The sequence below is a fragment of the Camelus bactrianus genome, chromosome 3, assembly GCF_048773025.1.
Source record: "Camelus bactrianus isolate YW-2024 breed Bactrian camel chromosome 3, ASM4877302v1, whole genome shotgun sequence".
Lineage (NCBI taxonomy): Eukaryota > Metazoa > Chordata > Mammalia > Artiodactyla > Camelidae > Camelus > Camelus bactrianus.
The window spans coordinates 40,822,924-40,841,247 of record NC_133541.1 but is presented as its reverse complement, the minus strand read 5'-3'; the positions used below and the strand labels follow the sequence as shown (position 1 = coordinate 40,841,247).

The window sequence follows — 18,324 nt, the reverse complement described above, 5'->3', positions numbered from 1 at the left end:
CTTTCCCGCCGGGTCTAAATCCACAGGACAAGGCTGCTGTCCCAGGGCAAAGTGGGTTTTGGAGTCTAATCACAGCTCAACCACTTACTTTCTGGGTCCCTGGGCAGTAACCTTACCCTTCTAGCTTCTTCCAGCTTCCTCATCTATAGTGTGGGGATGTTAATACTCCCTTTATAGGGTTATTACAAGTATTAAGAGTAATAACTTGTGTAAAACTCAGTGCATAAAATCTTTCCCCAAAAAAGACGCTCAAAAATGTTAGCTTTATTTCACCCTTCTCCCCTCATGTCCAATGTTCCTAAGTGGTATGTGAGAGGGAAATAGTTCATTTCTTATGCCAACGCTTCGGTTAATACAATGCTCTTTTGAGGCGCTCAGCTCAATTTACATAGCTAGAGATACATAGATACTCTCTTTACACCAGGGAGACTTGGGGCTCACACTGATGAAAGGGGTTTTTATGTCCATTTCCCGTCTTATATAGTGTAGTTCTCCTTGAGAAAGAAGGCACTGTTTCATTTTAAAAGGCTGGATCTTAGTTATCTATAATGAAGTAGCCAAGTTGGGCTGACCACCAGTCTAATGAATTTCTGTTGGATCCCTTCCATTTAGTCTGTTTCATGGCCTGGGTCAGACAGCTTACTAATGGAGGCACTGAACGATGCCACGTCGGTCCAGATGGTGTGACTGAAGAAGCTCATTTCCACTGCTGGTAAAATTGACCCAGAGGCCCTCTTTGTTGATGATATCAGGAGTGTGGTCTTTGTGTTAGAAAGACGCCATCACCCCTCTCCCCATCCCATATTGTAAGAAAATTAGACTCTAATAGAAAAAAAAAACAAAAACAAAACAGAGCCCAAGAGTTGTAGTAGCAGGAGTTTATACCCTCATTTGAGAAATTCTGTATTTCTGGGATAAATGAGATCAATTCTGGCCTGTAATGACAGTGTTCCCTGTGGTTTTCAGATGATGGAGAAAGTATAGCAACAAAGCGAAGCCCTACAGATACCTTGGGGGGTGGGAGTGGAGAATAAGACAGAGAAGAGACATAAAACAGAATTGAGTTTGATGAGTTGTTTTAATTTTATTTAAATTTGATGTCTTTAGAAATCGATTTATAACCAAAACTATAAATAAATTTTACGTAGGATTAGAAAGCTATCAATCGATTTATTATAAAATGTTTTGATGGATAGAAAAATCCATTTTGACTTTGGATCACCAGTTCTTAAATACTGATTTTTATTTCTGAAAACAGCAAATCACATACACATTTTATAAATCCATCTCATTGTCTTTATACATAACAAAATAATTTTGATCTTTTGTTTGTGTTTTGTGTTTGTTAGTATGTGTTGGTAAGCATCTTCAACCCTATTATATGTTTGGAGGCTTGGAAGTTACTAGGGAGGGGGGAGAAAGGTATGGCCTCTCCAAGAACTCAGCCTGTGGTCAGAGAGACAGAAACAGGATTCTTTCCTTTCTGTCAGCAGTTCCAAAATGAATATCCGTGTGTGTGAGTGTGTGTGTATATGTGTGTGTGCACGCGCATTTGTACTTGGGTAAGCATTTCTGTAGGATAGACTCCTGCCAATCAAAGGTATGTGTGTTTTACATTTTAAAACATCTACTAAGTTGTACTTCAAGAAAGTCTTTCCAATCTATCTTTCCACCAAATGTTATGGGTGTACCTGTTTCCCATCCCCTCACCAGCACTGGATATTTTTAGTCTTTAGTTTTTACCAATGTGATAGGCAGAACATCTCATTGTAGTTTGCATTTATTTCTTTGGTTACCAGTGAGACAGAACATCTTTTCAAATGGCTATTGCCTACTTGTACTTCTCATGTGGTGTTTTTTGGCATCCATTTCTCATTTTTCTTTTGGGTTGTTGATTTTAATTATAATTAATTATAAGCTCTTCTTGAAGCAAACAATACAGTCATCGTACCACGGCTGTTTACAGCCCTCTCTGCTAACTCACTTTGCAGAAGCCTATACTATTTAGCTTTTTCAGATTTCTACATTGTTATTTTCCTTCATCCCTAATGTAACATTCCTACCATTGTGGTCAGCAGGTGAGATGGCAAACATTTGAGGAGGACAAGGGAAACAAATATGCACTGATTTCTTATGTGTGCTACGTGGGTAACCTGTACCTTCTCATGCTCCGTCGATGGCTTACAGTAAAACCGAGCGCATCTAAGAAATAAGTATCATTGTTGTTTTCCAATGAAAAAAAAAGAAGACTCTGTGAAGGTTGAGAAATGAGCCCAAGGTGAATGAAATGATAAGACCTCAGGTCTGTCTGATAATACCAAAACCCTGGGCTTCTTCCAGCAAACCATGCTTTCTTTAGAAACACTTCTGTTTTGCTAAACCTAGCAGCACAAATTAGCCAGTTTATAGTCAGGGCTTTGAGAAGATGTAATGCAGAAAGAGCTGAAATTGGGGCTTGAGTTTATCAATCTCAAGCTTTTGTTGGGGACTCAAGGAGAGAGGATGAGGCTCATGACCAGAGGGGTAAAATCATCCCTGGATTAACTTGGAGAACGGAAGAAAAAATGGAAAAGGCAATGTCAAAATCCTGAGAATATGATTCCAGGAGCATACCGGTAGGAAGAAGGGAGAGACAGTCCAGGTATAAACGTGAATACATTTCACTGTTCGTGAACTATCAAAGAAACAGCGTCAACAGAACAGCAACAACATGGACTGGAGAACAGTTAATATTTGTGGTCCCTATGCAATGCCATTCAGACAGCAGAGTTTAAAAAAAAAAAAAGCAGAACTCATACTGCCACGGTGTCTCCCAATAGCAGGCGTATTCAAATACCAGGACCTACCTTTGTGGGAAGAGGATTAGTTATACCTCAGCCTGTTTATCCAAAAGCAAAGATGTGGGTGGCAGGATTTCTAGAAGTGTCTTCTTGGAGTATCAGGGACAATTACGGTGGCTCAGGCCACTGACTTTCAGTCAGTCCCATCTGGTACTTTACAAATTAGCTCATTATTCTGCTGTTCTTATGAATGTGCTAGTCTGCAAACATATCGTTGTCACAAATTAGTCACCTAATGTTTCTCTGAAAGTGATTTCACCTAAACCCACCCACATCATCACATGGAACAGCAAAACAGGTCCTTGCTTGATCCTCTAGATGGAATTCAGAAAAAATTATGATATGCTCTCCAAGGGATTTTTGGCACAAGCATCACCTCCCGATTTCCTAAGATTAGAGTGTGATCCTTGCCCTGAGTACTAACAATATCCTGTCATACTAGAAACCTCTTCAGTTTCCCCTATGAACTCCAAGAGAGATCCAAGCCTGCTGATAAATGATGGATTTGCAAGTTGAACATTGCTTTTGTTTGTTTTTATTTACATTGGTTGTCACAGGTGTCATCACAACTGCTGTTTCAGTTCAATAACTAATTGCAATTTTGAGAATTAACGTAAACATCTGATTTTAAAAGTGGTTTGTTTTTGTTTTGTTTTGTTTTGGGGGCAGATGAGCTTACTCACTAACTAGTAGAAAGGAAAAAGAATTGTGAGAAAGCATAAGCTTCCCTCTCCTAACTTGATTACCTGTTGAGAAGTGCCCTGGATTATATGAAATATTTCATGGTGAACTCTCTCAGGGAAGATGCCTTTGGTGCAAGCTGGGAGCTGCTAACTCAATGGCTTAACATAAGCAAATAAGGAAAATGTACTGTCTTATCACAGGAAGTCTCAAGGCAGAGTGTTCCAGGGACGGTTATTCAGAGGCTCAGGCCCATCACCTAGGTCTCCTTAATGTCTCAGCACACTGCCCCTTTGCTCAGCCTGGCTCTCCTAATTAACACAGGATAATGGCCCCAGCCAGGCACAGTGTCCAAAGGCAGGAAATCAACCCTGGCTTCCCTATGCTTCTCTTTTTAAGAAACACTTCCAGAAGTCATCTCAGCCGACTTCCCTTTATATCTCTTTGGCTAGGTTTGGTCTTATGAATCACTGGCCAGAAAATGGGATTAGACTGTTCAAGGTTTACCCTTGACTGCATAGGGGGTCGTCTTCTCTGAGTATTTAGCTGCTACAAAAAGTAAACTCCCACAAAAAATTGGATTTCTGCCAGTAAGGAGGAGGGAGGGTGGATGCTGAGTCCTTTAAAAACAGCAGTGAAGGAATCATGATGTGAATCCCATGGTAATAAATGTGAGAACTGAAGTTTCGACAAAGAAGCCCTTTCCCAAAGTGTGGTGTCAGCCCTGAGTTCCGAATTTCAAAATAGGTGGCCAAGAATCAGGTTTATGACTTTTGGGGCCTCTATACAGGGTCCCTTTGCTCAGATAAAGACAGAAATAGAGTTCAGAGAGGAGAAAGGAAGAGCAATTTATGAAAAGCTATTAATTTTTTTTTTTAAGGAAGAGATAACTAGGTAGTGTTGTGAGCCCTACCCTCCGCTCCCTCAGAGCGGGCTACTGCCCTCATTCCCATCAAGCCCAGGAAAAGAGGACGCGATGGGGGAACTTTCCCCACGGACCAGATGTACACCACACTTAAGAGAGAGCTGATCTCGAGCCATTTTGTCCTTCCCAAGAGGACCATCTGGGAAAAGCACTTGGACTTCAACTGCAAGACACTGTAGGGATAGACCACTAGGAAACCATGGGCTTGGTGGGGGCCAATTACCCAGCAGCGCCAGGCAAACAAAGCCCTGCCTGAGTCATAGGAGTTGCAGCCAGGGGCCCAGCGGGGATGCAGCTGATGGACCCAAAGAAGTGCCCAAGAGATGAAGAGGCAGCTTTCAACATCTGCCAGGACCCCAATGCAAATGCCATTTTATGATAGTGCCAATTCAGAAAACACCCTCCTCCTTCCTTTCATCAGCTCTCTCCATGCTCTCTGCCCCAGCATAGTCAGTACCAGCATCTGGGAAGTCAGGCTAACCCCTGCCTCACCCACTTACCCCACTGCAAGCAGCTAGTCTGCAGTGGGCCCAGCTGGGAGCGGAAAGAAGATGTGCGCTAAATCAAGTTTGGTGTTTTGGATTACAGTTTGGAAGGGACATTCTCATTTCTGAATAGAATCTGAGTTGATGGTTTAAAGAGAATATAAAGCTCTCCATTGCCTAAGAGGGCCCAGAAAAGTCACAAGACTTTCTCCTTAAGTATAAGTTAAAGGGGTAGTGGGAAACCAAAATAAAATGTGTTTTGAGTACATATCCCATGTCCTTATTTTCAAAGACTTTGTTACCATATTAATACTCTTTTAAAAATATATTTTTAATATCCTGATAATACCATATCACATGTGTATCACTCCTTGAGTGTTTCTCCTTTCTGTCTTCCTCTAATATTTAAAAGGAAAATTACTTACACACTCCAGCAAATATTCTGATCTTTAACATACCTATGCACCTGTAGAAGAATCTCAAAGTGATCTGCATTAAAGGTGTGGGAAGCAGCAAGTCATTATGAAAAATAAGGGAAATGGAAAAGTTGGAATTAATGGTAGTGCCTGTCTGTCCCACTCCACTGCCTCTCACTCGCCCTTGTCTTTATTCTCCTCTTTAGACTCCTTAGGACTCAGAGTTTAGTATTGTCACCTGCTCAAAAAAGCTGCAGTCTCTGAGGTGAGGCCACCAGGGATTCCAGGTTGCAACAATCGCTTGATCCTTCTCCTTTGGGAACAAAAATATTCAGCCCTTGACACAGATACACAGTGGTAGCCTCATCTAAATGGCCTGTGCCACCAGTCAGTGGGTAATTATTGGGCAGAGGAAGAAAGGTGAGGAGTTTATATTTTCATTAACTTTGTTCCTGCTTCCAGCACAATTTCCATTCTTTTAAAAATGAAGCAGGAATTTAAAAAATTGAGAAATCCTGATAACAGCCCTACCTGTTGCATCACCAATCTAAAGAGGATGGGGGTCATTGAGAAGACAGGAGGAATCCTAAAAGTAAACGTACTATTTGATTAGCTTTGCTACTTTATTTTGTGGGAAAATGTAAAGTTCTTTTGTGTCTTCATCCATTTTGCAAACCTTGGAACTAGGAATGACAGATGAAATCATGTCACATTTCACACAATTCTTCCTCACTTACAATGTGCTTCCCATAGAGAAAAGTGTAAGCTACATAGCTAGGCAACTGGATCATGTGTTACTATTTTTCTGTTTCATTCTGTTTCAGTGTGGTGTTCATGTTTGCCAGTTTGTATCTATTAAGTGATCTGTATGGTCTGTAGTGATGTTCTTAAGGGTGGAGTGTGCCATTAGAGAGAGAGGCAGGCTAGCTGACAGTTTCAAGTGCTCAGCACTATGGATTGTCCTCCAAGTCAGAGTATTTAAAACAGCAGAGCAAACGGTGTAAAATGCTCAGTGAAGGAGGGGATATCTGTCTACAATAATGAACTAGGATTTAATAACTAGCCTTGAATTTATTTTGCACTCAAGTGCAAAGAATGTTTTAATTAATTATATAAAAATGAGTTTAAAGCTATTATTTTAAAATATTGAGTTCTGTTTTTAATACATTTTAATGTTTTAAAACTGTTAAATTATTCTTTTTAAAAAATCATGTGAATACCCCTTTTCTTCCCTAAAAAGGAATTATGCCTTTCGAGTACTAAATTCTTTTACTTCATAAAGCTAATAAGAATCACCTTATTTTCCCCTTTCATTAATCTCTCTTTCTCTCTTTCTGTCTTTTGCCTTTTTATCTGAAACAAATTAATATTCAGTAAAGAAAATGATGAAAGGAGTTTGAGGAAAATAAGAAGCTGATATTTTGACTGGAAGTATAATAGATGTCAGTCATAGAAAAAGTATGCTGTCTCCTGAATCCCTGGGTGTGGATGTGGATGTAGATACATTTATTGTTAATTCCTCTATGAGTGTGTATGTGTGTGTGTGTTTTAATTTAAGCTCCTTGATTGGGTAATCATTAATTCAATGTCAAGCTAATTCGCTGTGGCTATTCCATATTATAATTTAGCATTAATTTTAAATTGCTTTATTTTTGGAGGGTGGGAAAGGATTTATGAATAGCCACATAAAATTTCTTACATGGTGACTCATCTACTCAAAAATTTGATTGCAAGGAAAAGAAACTGACTTAAACCAGCTTCTGTGAAAAAGGAGGGTGTATAGTTAATATAAAGATACAGAAGATAACAGAAGCAAAGTGTAGATGGATTATGTCGGATTTGCAAAACTCCAGAATTGAGGTGACTGCTCTTTCTGTGGCCATAAAATCATCCATTTTTGTTAGTCTCTGTGTTTCAGCTCTTTGCCTGCTTCTCTCTGTAATTGCAATAAGCTCCTTAGTCATCAGTTTGCACTTGACCCAAAATGGCTTCATCCCCTAAGTCCATAGGACATTTTGGTTCAAGCTCATCTGGAACTGATTTGATTCTCTGTTTTTCTTTTGACTGTTCACATTCCAGATAGTGAATATTAATGTTTGCTACCCAGTGAGTGAATCAGGTGGCAGTGGGTCAGGTTTTCATACCTGTTCTGGTGAGGTTTTATAAGGGTACAGGGAAGGAAAGCTCTTTAGAAAGAGCTGTAGGCAGATATAATCATGTTTGGTGTTGTGACTGATTTATTTATAATTATTTACTCAACAAATATTTCATTGAGCACTTATGCACTATTCTAGTCAGTGAGGATTAGGGACAAAACAGACCAAAAAAGTCCGGTGCCTTGGTGGAATGTGATTCTTACGATAATCTTTAACCCTCTATTTCAAAGATAACTGGAAAAAAATGGAGTAGCAATGTCATAATACAGCAAATCCAATGTATTGAAATAACAATATAGATGTGTGACTTTACATAATATCTACATTATAAATATACATGCAATGTATAAATATCATAATCATATTTGCTTTTACTTAGTTCTGTTAACTGTCAATGGTATGGGAATCTGAGTATATGTGTATCTTGGAAGCAGTAGCTGAGGTCTTTGGGTTTTTAAATATCTGGTTTGCAGACTTTGATGCAGCCTCTTTTAATTTCCTATTAAAATGACTATAAAAATGCACCCTCCCAAAATTATAATTAAAACAGCACTAAAACTCAGGACCAATAGTGACTTATTGTCAGAATATTAAAGAACCAATAAATTAGATTGAAAATACCAATGGTAGATCATCCATCCTATTCCACTCGAAAAGTAGGTAACAATAACTTCTTGGATTTACCTGGACCAGAAAACATAAACACTAGTACTACTACTGAAGTAGATATGTAACTACCTTAAGTGTTTTTAAAAAAAATACACAGCAGACATAAAGATGGATCAGAATGAAGGAGTCAGAAATCTGCACGTTTGCAGTTACTGACATATTTGAGCCGTAGTAAAATACACACACACTATTATCAAGATGTGTGATCAGATGTTTCATTTTGCAGGTAGTTCCATGTTGATGGTTCCAACTCTGAGTACTGCTTCTGGTCCCAGCTACAGTGTTTGTGTGGACATGAAAAAAGAATAAATCAGTTGTTCATTTCTCTTTTTAAGACTTGATATTGGTTTAGCTAATAATGTTAGTGGAATGTTTGAACTCTTGAATATATATTTTGAATTTGACAGTTCAGCTTTGAGGTTTCAGGTTAGATATTTCAAGTCTGTCAGAGACTCTATCTGACAAATACTAGAAATTTGGGTTTGATATTCCAATACATAGGCATTAACTGTAAATGACTATTCTTCATTAATACATACTAAGTACATTTTTCTCTTCATTGGTGTTTCAGTTATACAAATAATACATGTAAATATTCTCATTAAGAAGGTTAATCAGTTCAGATATATGTAAAGTGAAAGGTGATAACCCTTTGTTAATGAGGACTACTTTTATTTTCTTATCTCAGAGGTAATTGGTGTATATCCTGGTTCTTTTCCTCTATGTTGACATAAATATATTTTTATATATTTTAATTCATATTAAATAATTCATATTAAAGATATTACTCTGCAAACCTGAGGGTTTTTAATGTTTTACTTACCAATATTTCAGATGTTTTTTCCAAGTCATTCTTAGGAATCTATACTATCCCATAAACATGGGTATATTTTGAAGCTGGGCCTTACCTTATTACATGAGAAATATTTTTACTCCTTTGAATTTCTGAAATTAATATGATACAAAGCCTTTGGAAAAGTTTAAGGTCGAAGTGAAATATAATTCCTTTTCAGAAGGGATTTCCAACACTACCTTGTTGATGTTCTTCTTTTTTTTTTTTCCATTTTAAGTAAATTGCAGACCAAGTGAAGAATCTATATTTTATTACATTTTCTAATGATTGAGTTTAAAGTATATATGAACAACATGCAAAGAGCTCTCTTCATGTTACAAAGTGTTTTTCTATAATTTACCCCAGAAAGTTGAAAATTATATTAATGTACAAATTTGCTATTATTCTGTTACAAATAAAGAAATTGAGTATCATAGAGGTTTAGTGAGTTGTTCAAAATTGCACAAAAAGTGAAAGTCAGAACCTGAAATTAAGGGCTCACATCTTGAGACTCTGAGACAGAATGCAAATTCAACTTATTTTTCCTTCAAATTTGCTGGGGATTTTTTTCCCATTTTGATTTTTTGAATAATAAATAGTATGTGCTTTCCTTGTAGTCTAGCATTAGGAATTCTAACACTCCTGCTTTCAAAAATATTAAAAGTGGAATTTAGCAGGTGTTCTAATTACCCCAGTTATGACATGTATTGTGGTTGGTGGTGTGAAGACTTTTTTTTCCCCTGTAAATGCATTTATTTATCACTTTGGATGAGAAGATTTAAGCTGAGGCTATATGATCCAAAGTGACTTTTGTTACATTAGTTAAATCATGAAAATTTCCAACAAAGTATCTGTTAATTTTAGGTGCTGAAAATATGTGTTTAAGGAATTTCTTTTTCACTTTTCTATTGGTGGTTGTATCCTCGGTTATAAGAATATGTAGAAATTGAATGAACTAGCAACTTGCTGAAACGTGACCCAGTGCCCTGATTCTTAGCAGCTGAAACACTGGCTCCATGAGGAGCTCCTCTTATTTCAGTTATAAAGGAGCTGAACAGCGTGCCTCCAGACTTTGCCAGAACTTGCCAGAAGCAGGGAGTCATTACTATCAACATGGTCATTAGTTAACGTTTACTGAGCGCCGACAACGTTTTTGGTGTTGTGAATACACAGAGGAAGGCACTGTTCCTTTCCGGAGGGACTGGTTTTCTGTAAGGGTGGGAGAGAGGATTGTTCTTGAATGTTCTTTTCCTACTAGGAGGTAGGACTGGGGACTGTGCTGTCATCTTGGGTCTCTTTCTACATACTGAGATGCCACTCTCGCCTGCTTATTAATTGATGATATCTATAATATGTAGAACAAAAATACGTATATTTATTCACATGCACGAGCAGAAAGTGCACATAAATTTTATTTCTATTGGAAAAATTTTTAAAATATAATTCTTTTCTGGTTTTAGGTGAAAACATTATGTCCCCCAAGATATCCAAGTGACTGTAGCTTCTATTTCCTAAGGTATAACATAACTATACTGCTAATATAGAGAATGTGCTAAAAAAAATATGCAGAGGTATTTGTATATATAAATATATTTAAACAAAGGTTATCCAGCCTCTTGAAAGAATAGGACATTTTCCTAAAATATCTGAACTGATAGTTAGGATTTCTAAAAGATTAATCATAGAACACCTTTTAGGCTCTTGCCCATATCTAAATCTAGAGTTTTTATTTCATTTCACCTAAGTTATTTAAGAGGCCATCACTGATAGTAGCTGTTGACTATAGCAGAATGTGACAGTGACAGAAACATATACGTTATCACTTGAAATTAAAGTTTCATCTCGAAAGTGAGAAAATCAGTGAGTTAAGTCATTACACCCTTCTTATCAGATTACATCCTCCATATCAAATAAGTGATTAAAGAGTTTAGGAAACACACAAGGTTTGGACCAGGGTGTGTCTTTATTCTGATTAGCATAAAGATATAACTTAATCACTTGTATTATACTCATTGTGAAGTTGAAGAGGTCTGAAGAGAATGGAGCCTGGAAACTGAGGATACAAAGATAAGACTTTGCCTTGAAAGTGTTAATTTTGTATTCCTACTGTTAGCTTTTTGTAAACACGTTTTTAAGAACCAGACTCCCCTTTTCAAACCAAACCTAGTAATAAACCAGGTAAAAAGCAAAGGGGCTTTGGTTGAAACAACACAAGTTAACTGGCCTTCCCTTTGCCCTGAGTTGACTTGAGGCAACTTTGCAAAACCACAGGATTCCCAGGAATTTAGTCTGAAAACCATCACCCTTGGGAATAGAACCCCCTAGCCATGGCAGAAAGAGACTTTAATTACAGGAAAAGGGCATGGGGATACTAGCTAGTTAATTCTTCTCTATTTCTGAGAACTCTAAATAATCTTTCCTAAAAATGTTAGATGAGCATTTTGGTTTGCTTTGCATTTGTAGGTTACACTTTATCAATAAAATATCAATAAAATGACACTTAAAAAATTTTTTTTTCTTACATCAGTCTCCTATGAGGATAGTTAATGTGAGTCCATCCTTGAAAGACTGATTACTCTTGTGCTTGTCTTGGGATTAAACTTTTAAATAGAGGGGAAAACTAGCCTTTGTGTCATTAGAGCTGAGCCTACACCATGGCTGTAGGAAGTTTGTGCCAATCTATGGTACCCTGCTAATAATTAGTGCTTTGTTGATTGAAATGGTGGGGCTGGGACCTGCCATAAAAGTAATCTTTTATGCTTACTCCTATACTTCTTAGAAATTCCAAGAAAAGATGATGATCTTTTAGTAGAAAAAATAGATTTGTATTACCTTAGTCCATCAACATTTATTCAACTTTGAGAACTTGTTTTCAAATTACGAACCTGTTAGTTCTGCCCAAATGTTGTTTCATTAAGACCACACATTTGTAAAATATTAAGTCATGTGAAATATCAGTTTGTAAAATAGTGCTCATAACTCTGAAGACCCTATTTCTAATATACATGGAATAAAAACGCTAGAAATAAGCTATTTCTATTCTCTAAGCAAGCCCATTCTTTTATATACATTGCCTTAAGTTTTCAAAATACTCAATTTAGGGTTGTTTATTAATGTGGAGTCTTGGTTCTGTGAGCTGTGAAATAAATTACATTTTTTTCTTTGTTATCCCTCAGGCAGAAATTTGGCTTTTCTACTATTTATCAAAGCTTCTCAGTTGTTTGTCCTTTCATTATAATTTGTTATACCTTATTCTAGTCAGTTGCATCTATAAAAATGGAAATAAAGAGCCAAGGAAAGTTTACTTTAAAAATATGCAGTTGAAATCTCCTCTTGGTTTAAAAATATTTTAATCTGGTATTTCCTCTAGTAATCTGATGACTAAATTATTTATGTTTTTTTAATCTATAAAGTGCTGCATTATATCATTGCCCATAAATGGGAGCACAGCTAACATGTATTGAATGTTGACCTGTGTGGTAATTGAGAGAGATTCAGAGGGGTTTTTGCTATTATTTCACCCATTGGTATCACTTTGGGATTCAGAGTAAAGTAGAACGAACTAAAGAAATAAGTAAATTTCAAATAAATGATGTCCATCATAAGGGAAAATAAATTTCTACATCATTTTTAAAATTCGTTGTATTTGCTACTTTCCATGGAGACCTACTCTTTCATATAGTGTAAGGACTAACCTTTGATTTAGAAATAGGTTAATGTTCATCATCTATCATCATCATCAAAGAACATCATCAAAGAATTAACCTGTCAAATAATCATCAAATAATGTGAATTTTCTTCCATATCTACTGCTAACATGATGTATGATGATGAAAAAATACTATCATTTTGGAGACATCTCCGAAGTTGGCATAATAACTGTTATATCCTTCTCAGCCTGATTCTGTGAGGCTAAAATAATACCTGTAAAAATAAACATTTAGAAAGCATAGCACTAATGCAAGGTGGTATTCTTTCTTACAGAGGCAGCAAAATATAGTGGTAATGCATGCAGGCTTTGGAACCAGACTTTCTTGATTTAAATTGTGACTCGTACAGGATGTTTGACCTTGAGCAAGCTGCTTTCTATCTAGTGCGACAATTTCCTCATCTGTAGAATAGGGCTAATAACAATCCCTACCTGATAGTGTTGTTGGGAGGATTAAATGAGGTCATAATGTAAAGCACATTAGTACCGGGGTTGGGACCTTGTATGTGTTCCTTGCTCTTAAATAATAATATTTAAATATCTCATATAATATCAAATTTAGAATTACTCTGTGATGCTTGGTTCATAGTATTCAGAGCTTGTTGAAAACAGCTGACTGAAGCCTTCTCATTCAAATCCCAAATGACCTTATGGAAGAGATTTAGTCCCTTTAGAAAACAGAGGTCATGAGGACACTCCTAGGCTACAGGAAGTCCCAAGAAATAGTCTCAAGTTCCTTTTCAGCTGTGGTACCATCTCTCTGAACCTACAAGTTCAAATTGCTTTTAAAGAAATCACTCAGTTCTTTCCTCCTCTCAAGAATACTTTCATGAGGATCATCATTTGATCAAAATGAAAACCCCAAATCATAGCAGTTTTTGAGACTAGATATCCTTAGACTTGGTTTTGAATTTGTGGGAAATGCCAGTCCTCCCCCACCCCCAACTCTGTATAATGTTTTCTGCTCTGACATGGCCTCACTGGGGAAATCCTAATTGAAGATAATAGCATGATGTATTAAATGTTGCCAGTATTCCATTTAATATTAAGCAATTGCACAAGAGGCTTTTTAAATACCAAAGTTAAAAGTGATACATTAATATTGAGTACATTGCTACTATCAAATCCATTCTCCTCCTGATTTCCAACAAACACCATTTAAGTGCCAACCTACTATTACAAGAGTTTACTATTTTATTCTTGCTCCAAAATGGCATTAGCGTGATGGGGTGCTTTCAGGGGATTGTTGAACAGACATTTGCAGCAAAGGGGTCAGCCTGAGGAAATGCAAAACGTCTACTGTAGGCATAGCAAGGCTTTATCTCAGCGCTCCTCAAATCCACACACCCGCTAATCAAACAAGCAGCTCTGTGGCATGCGCAGTTGCAATTGAGTGTAACTGACTTCCGCAGAACTGGCTCCACAGGATTTCCTGTCCAAAAACAACCGTGTGGTCATCTGGAGCTGCATCCTTACGGACCATCCAATTAACAAGACATCCCCTCCCCAGTATTTGTGTGTTTAAAAACAAACAAACCAACAAACAAGGGAGTCCAAGTGCCCAAACCCTGTCATTTGCAAATTCTCTCTGGACTTCTTTGATTCCCTTTCTTTTCATTGGGTGAGAAGGGGAAAAACAAAACCCAACCAACCAAAATCCTCCCTCTTGAATGTCTATTTGTTCAAGGTGTCATTTCCCCGGGAGGTTATTTACAGGTTTCTCCCCGCTGAGCTTGTCTTGCTGGCGATCACTTACTGAAAGAAGGAATCTGCTCTTTCAGGGCAGGGCGAGCTGTGCCTTTAACCCCTTTGGCCGGCTCTGCCTCGGAAGCGAGGGAGGCGCGCTGCAGTGTCCGGGAACCCACCTAGAGGGCCCCCTTGACGCCAGCACATCCCCTGTCGGGCAGCAGCCTTTGCGGCCGAGCGGGCTGCTGCAGAGTTAACGTGCAGGACCGCGGAGCCTGCAAGTGCCCCGAGCTGCTCAGAGCCGGCCGGGCGGCACAGCCCAGGGCAGAGGAGGCGGCTGCGACGATTGCAAAGGTTCCGCTGGAAATTCGGCGCAGGGGGACCCCAGCGGGAGCCTGTTGCCTTTGTGTTTTAAAAGCAGGCAAGGTCTGTATAGCTCGGGCGTGAGAATCTTTCAGAAGCTGTCAGAGCATCCGAGTCAATGACACCTATTGGGGAATTGAATTGGGGGTAAAAGAGAGAGAGCGAGAGGAAAAAAGAAAGACAGCGGGGGAAGAAATTCTTAGACAACGTTTGACCTGCAGCTGTGAAAATTCATTTTCTTTCCAAGGCAAAATATGAAAAGCCCGCACATGGTTTTGATAACAACAAATGAGAGGGGTTTCTGCAGTGAAAGGATCAATAGCTTAGTCATTTTCCTGAAAGAGAGCAGACAGCTTTATTATGGGGTTAGGCAACAGAAATGAATTTCCTCATGACAGCACCTTCTGAAGTCATGACGGTAGCTCATGGCAATCCTGTCCTGCAAAGCCGAAATTGCTCCTTGCCTTCCTACTTTTGCAGTTGAAAAACAGCGATTCTGAGATTGGAGAAAGAAGTTGGCTTTTGCTTATACATGGTTTCTAGTCCCTCTGCCCGGCTCTTTGTCCGGCACATCTCAGAAAGCAGCCCTGCGTTAAAGTGACCACACATGAATATGTGTCTAAGAAAGAAGAAAAAGCAATATTCATTTCTAAAAGACAGCATGGCAAAGCAACCTGAAGTTTTCCATTTCCCTTCTAACACTTCCTTAACAAGGATAACAAGAAACTGTCTTTTGACTCCTTTATTCCCACATTCCAGAGTCCTTCCTGCGAGGATGCATTAATTTCCACTCTAGGCGGTTGGATTTTACCGGGACGGTATTTGCCACCCTTTAGGATTAGCGATTGAACTGGTTATTTTAGTGTATTGACTAACTAGTGGAACCTCAGTGGATGGACCCGTACCTGCAGTGCTCTGTGATGTTTCTTTCTTCAAACCCTGGAAGGGCTTTTGTTGTTGTTCTTTGTCTTTTGGGGGGGGACTTTTTTTGGAATTTCATACTTGTTGCAATAATCGCCCATGGTAGCTGCTCAAACAGGGGAGCTGGAATTCATCGGTGAGAATCACTACATGTAACATAGGAGACGAGAAAAAGATTAAGGACAGAAGATCTGCCAACATGATGCACGTGAATAATTTCCCCTTTAGAAGGCATTCCTGGATATGGTGAGTAATCAATATTCCCTTGAGTTCAGAAAACTCAGAACTATAAAATTCTGTGACAGGTGCCAGAGGTGGGTTTGTCTTGAATGAGAATATTAGTATCAAGTTAGGATGAAAAGTAAAACATCTTTAAAACCAATGTTTTCTGAGTAAGTAATGGTTATGCAATAATAAATTACTTGTTAATCTAAAAGCATCCCCAATGAGAAGTCAGGTATGAGGACATGGACAATTGCTAACAGTTCATAGAAGAAAACAAAACACAACAACTTTAAGAATGACAACTATTTAACTAATAAAAGAAAAAGGGAGGTTTGGGATTTGGGTTTTGCTCTTTTGTTTTCATTTATTTGAAAATTCCCTGGGGAAGGACACACATGCATTTCTCATAGCTATTGTCAATTTGCTTGGCCTGAGGTCTTTTTGAATTTCCAAAAGAAGATTAAGGGAAGACTGAGAATGTTGACTCAGTTTTAAAATGACGTTAAGATGCGTTGGTGCCTCACACTTAAGGAATATTTTAACTATTCAAGAAATATTTCTACCAGAATGAACCAATTTAATAGAATTCTAACAGATGAATCATGGGTTTCTCAGACTTTCATGGAACTTGCTCAGTGCATTTGTTCATGTATTAAGGTTCAGGGTAATGAATTTAGGTGCCTGGACATGTAACATCATGTACCGTTTCTTGTTAGAGTTTATGACTAAATGTTTATAGGAACTAATTGCTGAGGGTATAATAAGGGCAAAGCTCACTATTTAAAAATTGCTTGTTTTTACCACGCCTTTAGGGTGGACTGGGTTCGGTCTCTTATAGCAGAAACTTTGTGAATTCGTGATAGAGGCACATTTAAGGTTGTGTGGCTACTCACCTGGTTTGGTTTGTATACTGCAATGTGTCTCATTCTGAAAGTATATTTCCCCAGGTCACTTTTGGGCTGTCCTTAGGATAAGTGATATGTCTTTCAAAATACAGTTTTCTGAGGGTTTTCTAGTTGCTTTTATGACAGCATCTCAAAGGAAAACGTTCTGACATCTTAAGGTTCCACTGAAATCCCTTGCTGCTTTGTTACAGACGTTTAGCTTGTTAGCTGAAAATCAGTTGCAGAGAAGGGTAGGTGACATCCTCTGTCACTGGGCAGGTACTCATTTTCTATCACTATCAGATTCATGCAGAATCGACACTGTGGCGTATCTTCCTTCTCTGCTGTCCAGAGCCACTGTCCCCAGTTGCTCGTGTGCTTGGGAGGGAGTCAGGGTGACATGCCTGCAAACCTCAGTGGCCCACTTCCAAGTGCATCATCAGAGTTTCCGACTCAGCGGGAGCTTTGGTGCCATCGCCTCGCTGGTCCTGATGGTGAGGGTCAGGCATCAGCAATAAGGTCTTTGTCATTCTTACAGTTGCAGACCCATAAATAGTCTTTAACCCTAAGATCAAAAGGCTCTGGAAATAGTCTCTGGCACATAGTAGGCATTTGTCAAAATTTTTTTTTCATCTATTCCTTATGGGTTCCTTTGAGGTGAATTTTGTACATATTAAGATTTGTTTGGGGGAAAATATTACCATTCTCATTTCTATAAAGTGTACCTTGCTATATAAAGCAACAGTTTTTGTTCTGCCTAAGCCTTGTTTGGGTCTGTTTATGTTGCGATAGGAACAGATGCAAGTACCCCTTGAATGCCTGACATTATAACCACTTTTTATTTTGTTACATTTACCTCCCCTCTACTTTTGCCTGGAAAGAGATGAGTTATTCAGCTCTGGAGTTTTGGAAAGAATGCAAATGTGCTTATTCATGCTCCTCTAGATCTGTAATATATATGTTTGAAAGCTGTAGGCAGAAGTCGAGATTCCTGGTGGTTTTCTTTCGTGCCTGAAGCCAGGTCACCCTTCAGACATCTGACTGCATGACGTGCCAATTTGTTGATGGTGTGGCCGAACGGAGCCACTGTGGACTGTGAGTGTTCTGTATGTCTATTCTTGCCTTGGCCCTTTAGGATTCATCCATGGCTGTTGAACCCCCAGGAAGAAGGTGGTGTTTTTTTTCCTAGGTGACCCAGTTAATGTGGTGCTGGGTCTCCACTCCCCAATTATTGTTTCTCTCTTCTTGATAACCTCACCTTTCAGCACTGCCATAAAAGAATCTAGCTATTTGTGGACAGAAAACCTCCTTTCCCTTTGTCCTACTGTAAGGGTCCCCATTGGATTGGATTCTGTGCTCATGAATTTTACTGCTAAGAGGAAAACATTTGCCAAGTTCTCCTTTTCATCTCCAAGGACTCTCTTTCCTCATTCCCACAGGCAGGTCTTCCCCAGGCCCTGCCACCCACAAAGAGGCAGATCAGAAGTTGGCAACAGCTCCATGCCAAGGAACATTTTAAACATTTTAAAGGG

General features: G+C 38.6%; 1 protein-coding gene across 3 annotated transcripts in view; it reads left to right on the top strand.

The window, feature by feature from the left end:
- Positions 1–18,324, top strand: part of PDE4D (phosphodiesterase 4D) — a 1,348,493-nt gene that overhangs the window by 815,229 nt on the left and 514,940 nt on the right. Inside the window, exon 1 of one of the 3 annotated variants that reach the window (XM_074358671.1) lies at positions 14,645–15,929. The exons of the other annotated variants lie outside the window; for them this stretch is intronic. Coding sequence (XP_074214772.1) covers positions 15,883–15,929 — 47 coding nt within the window. The 5' untranslated portion in view covers positions 14,645–15,882. Of the gene's footprint in view, positions 1–14,644; positions 15,930–18,324 lie in introns of those variants that run through there. 3 annotated transcript variants of the gene reach the window in all.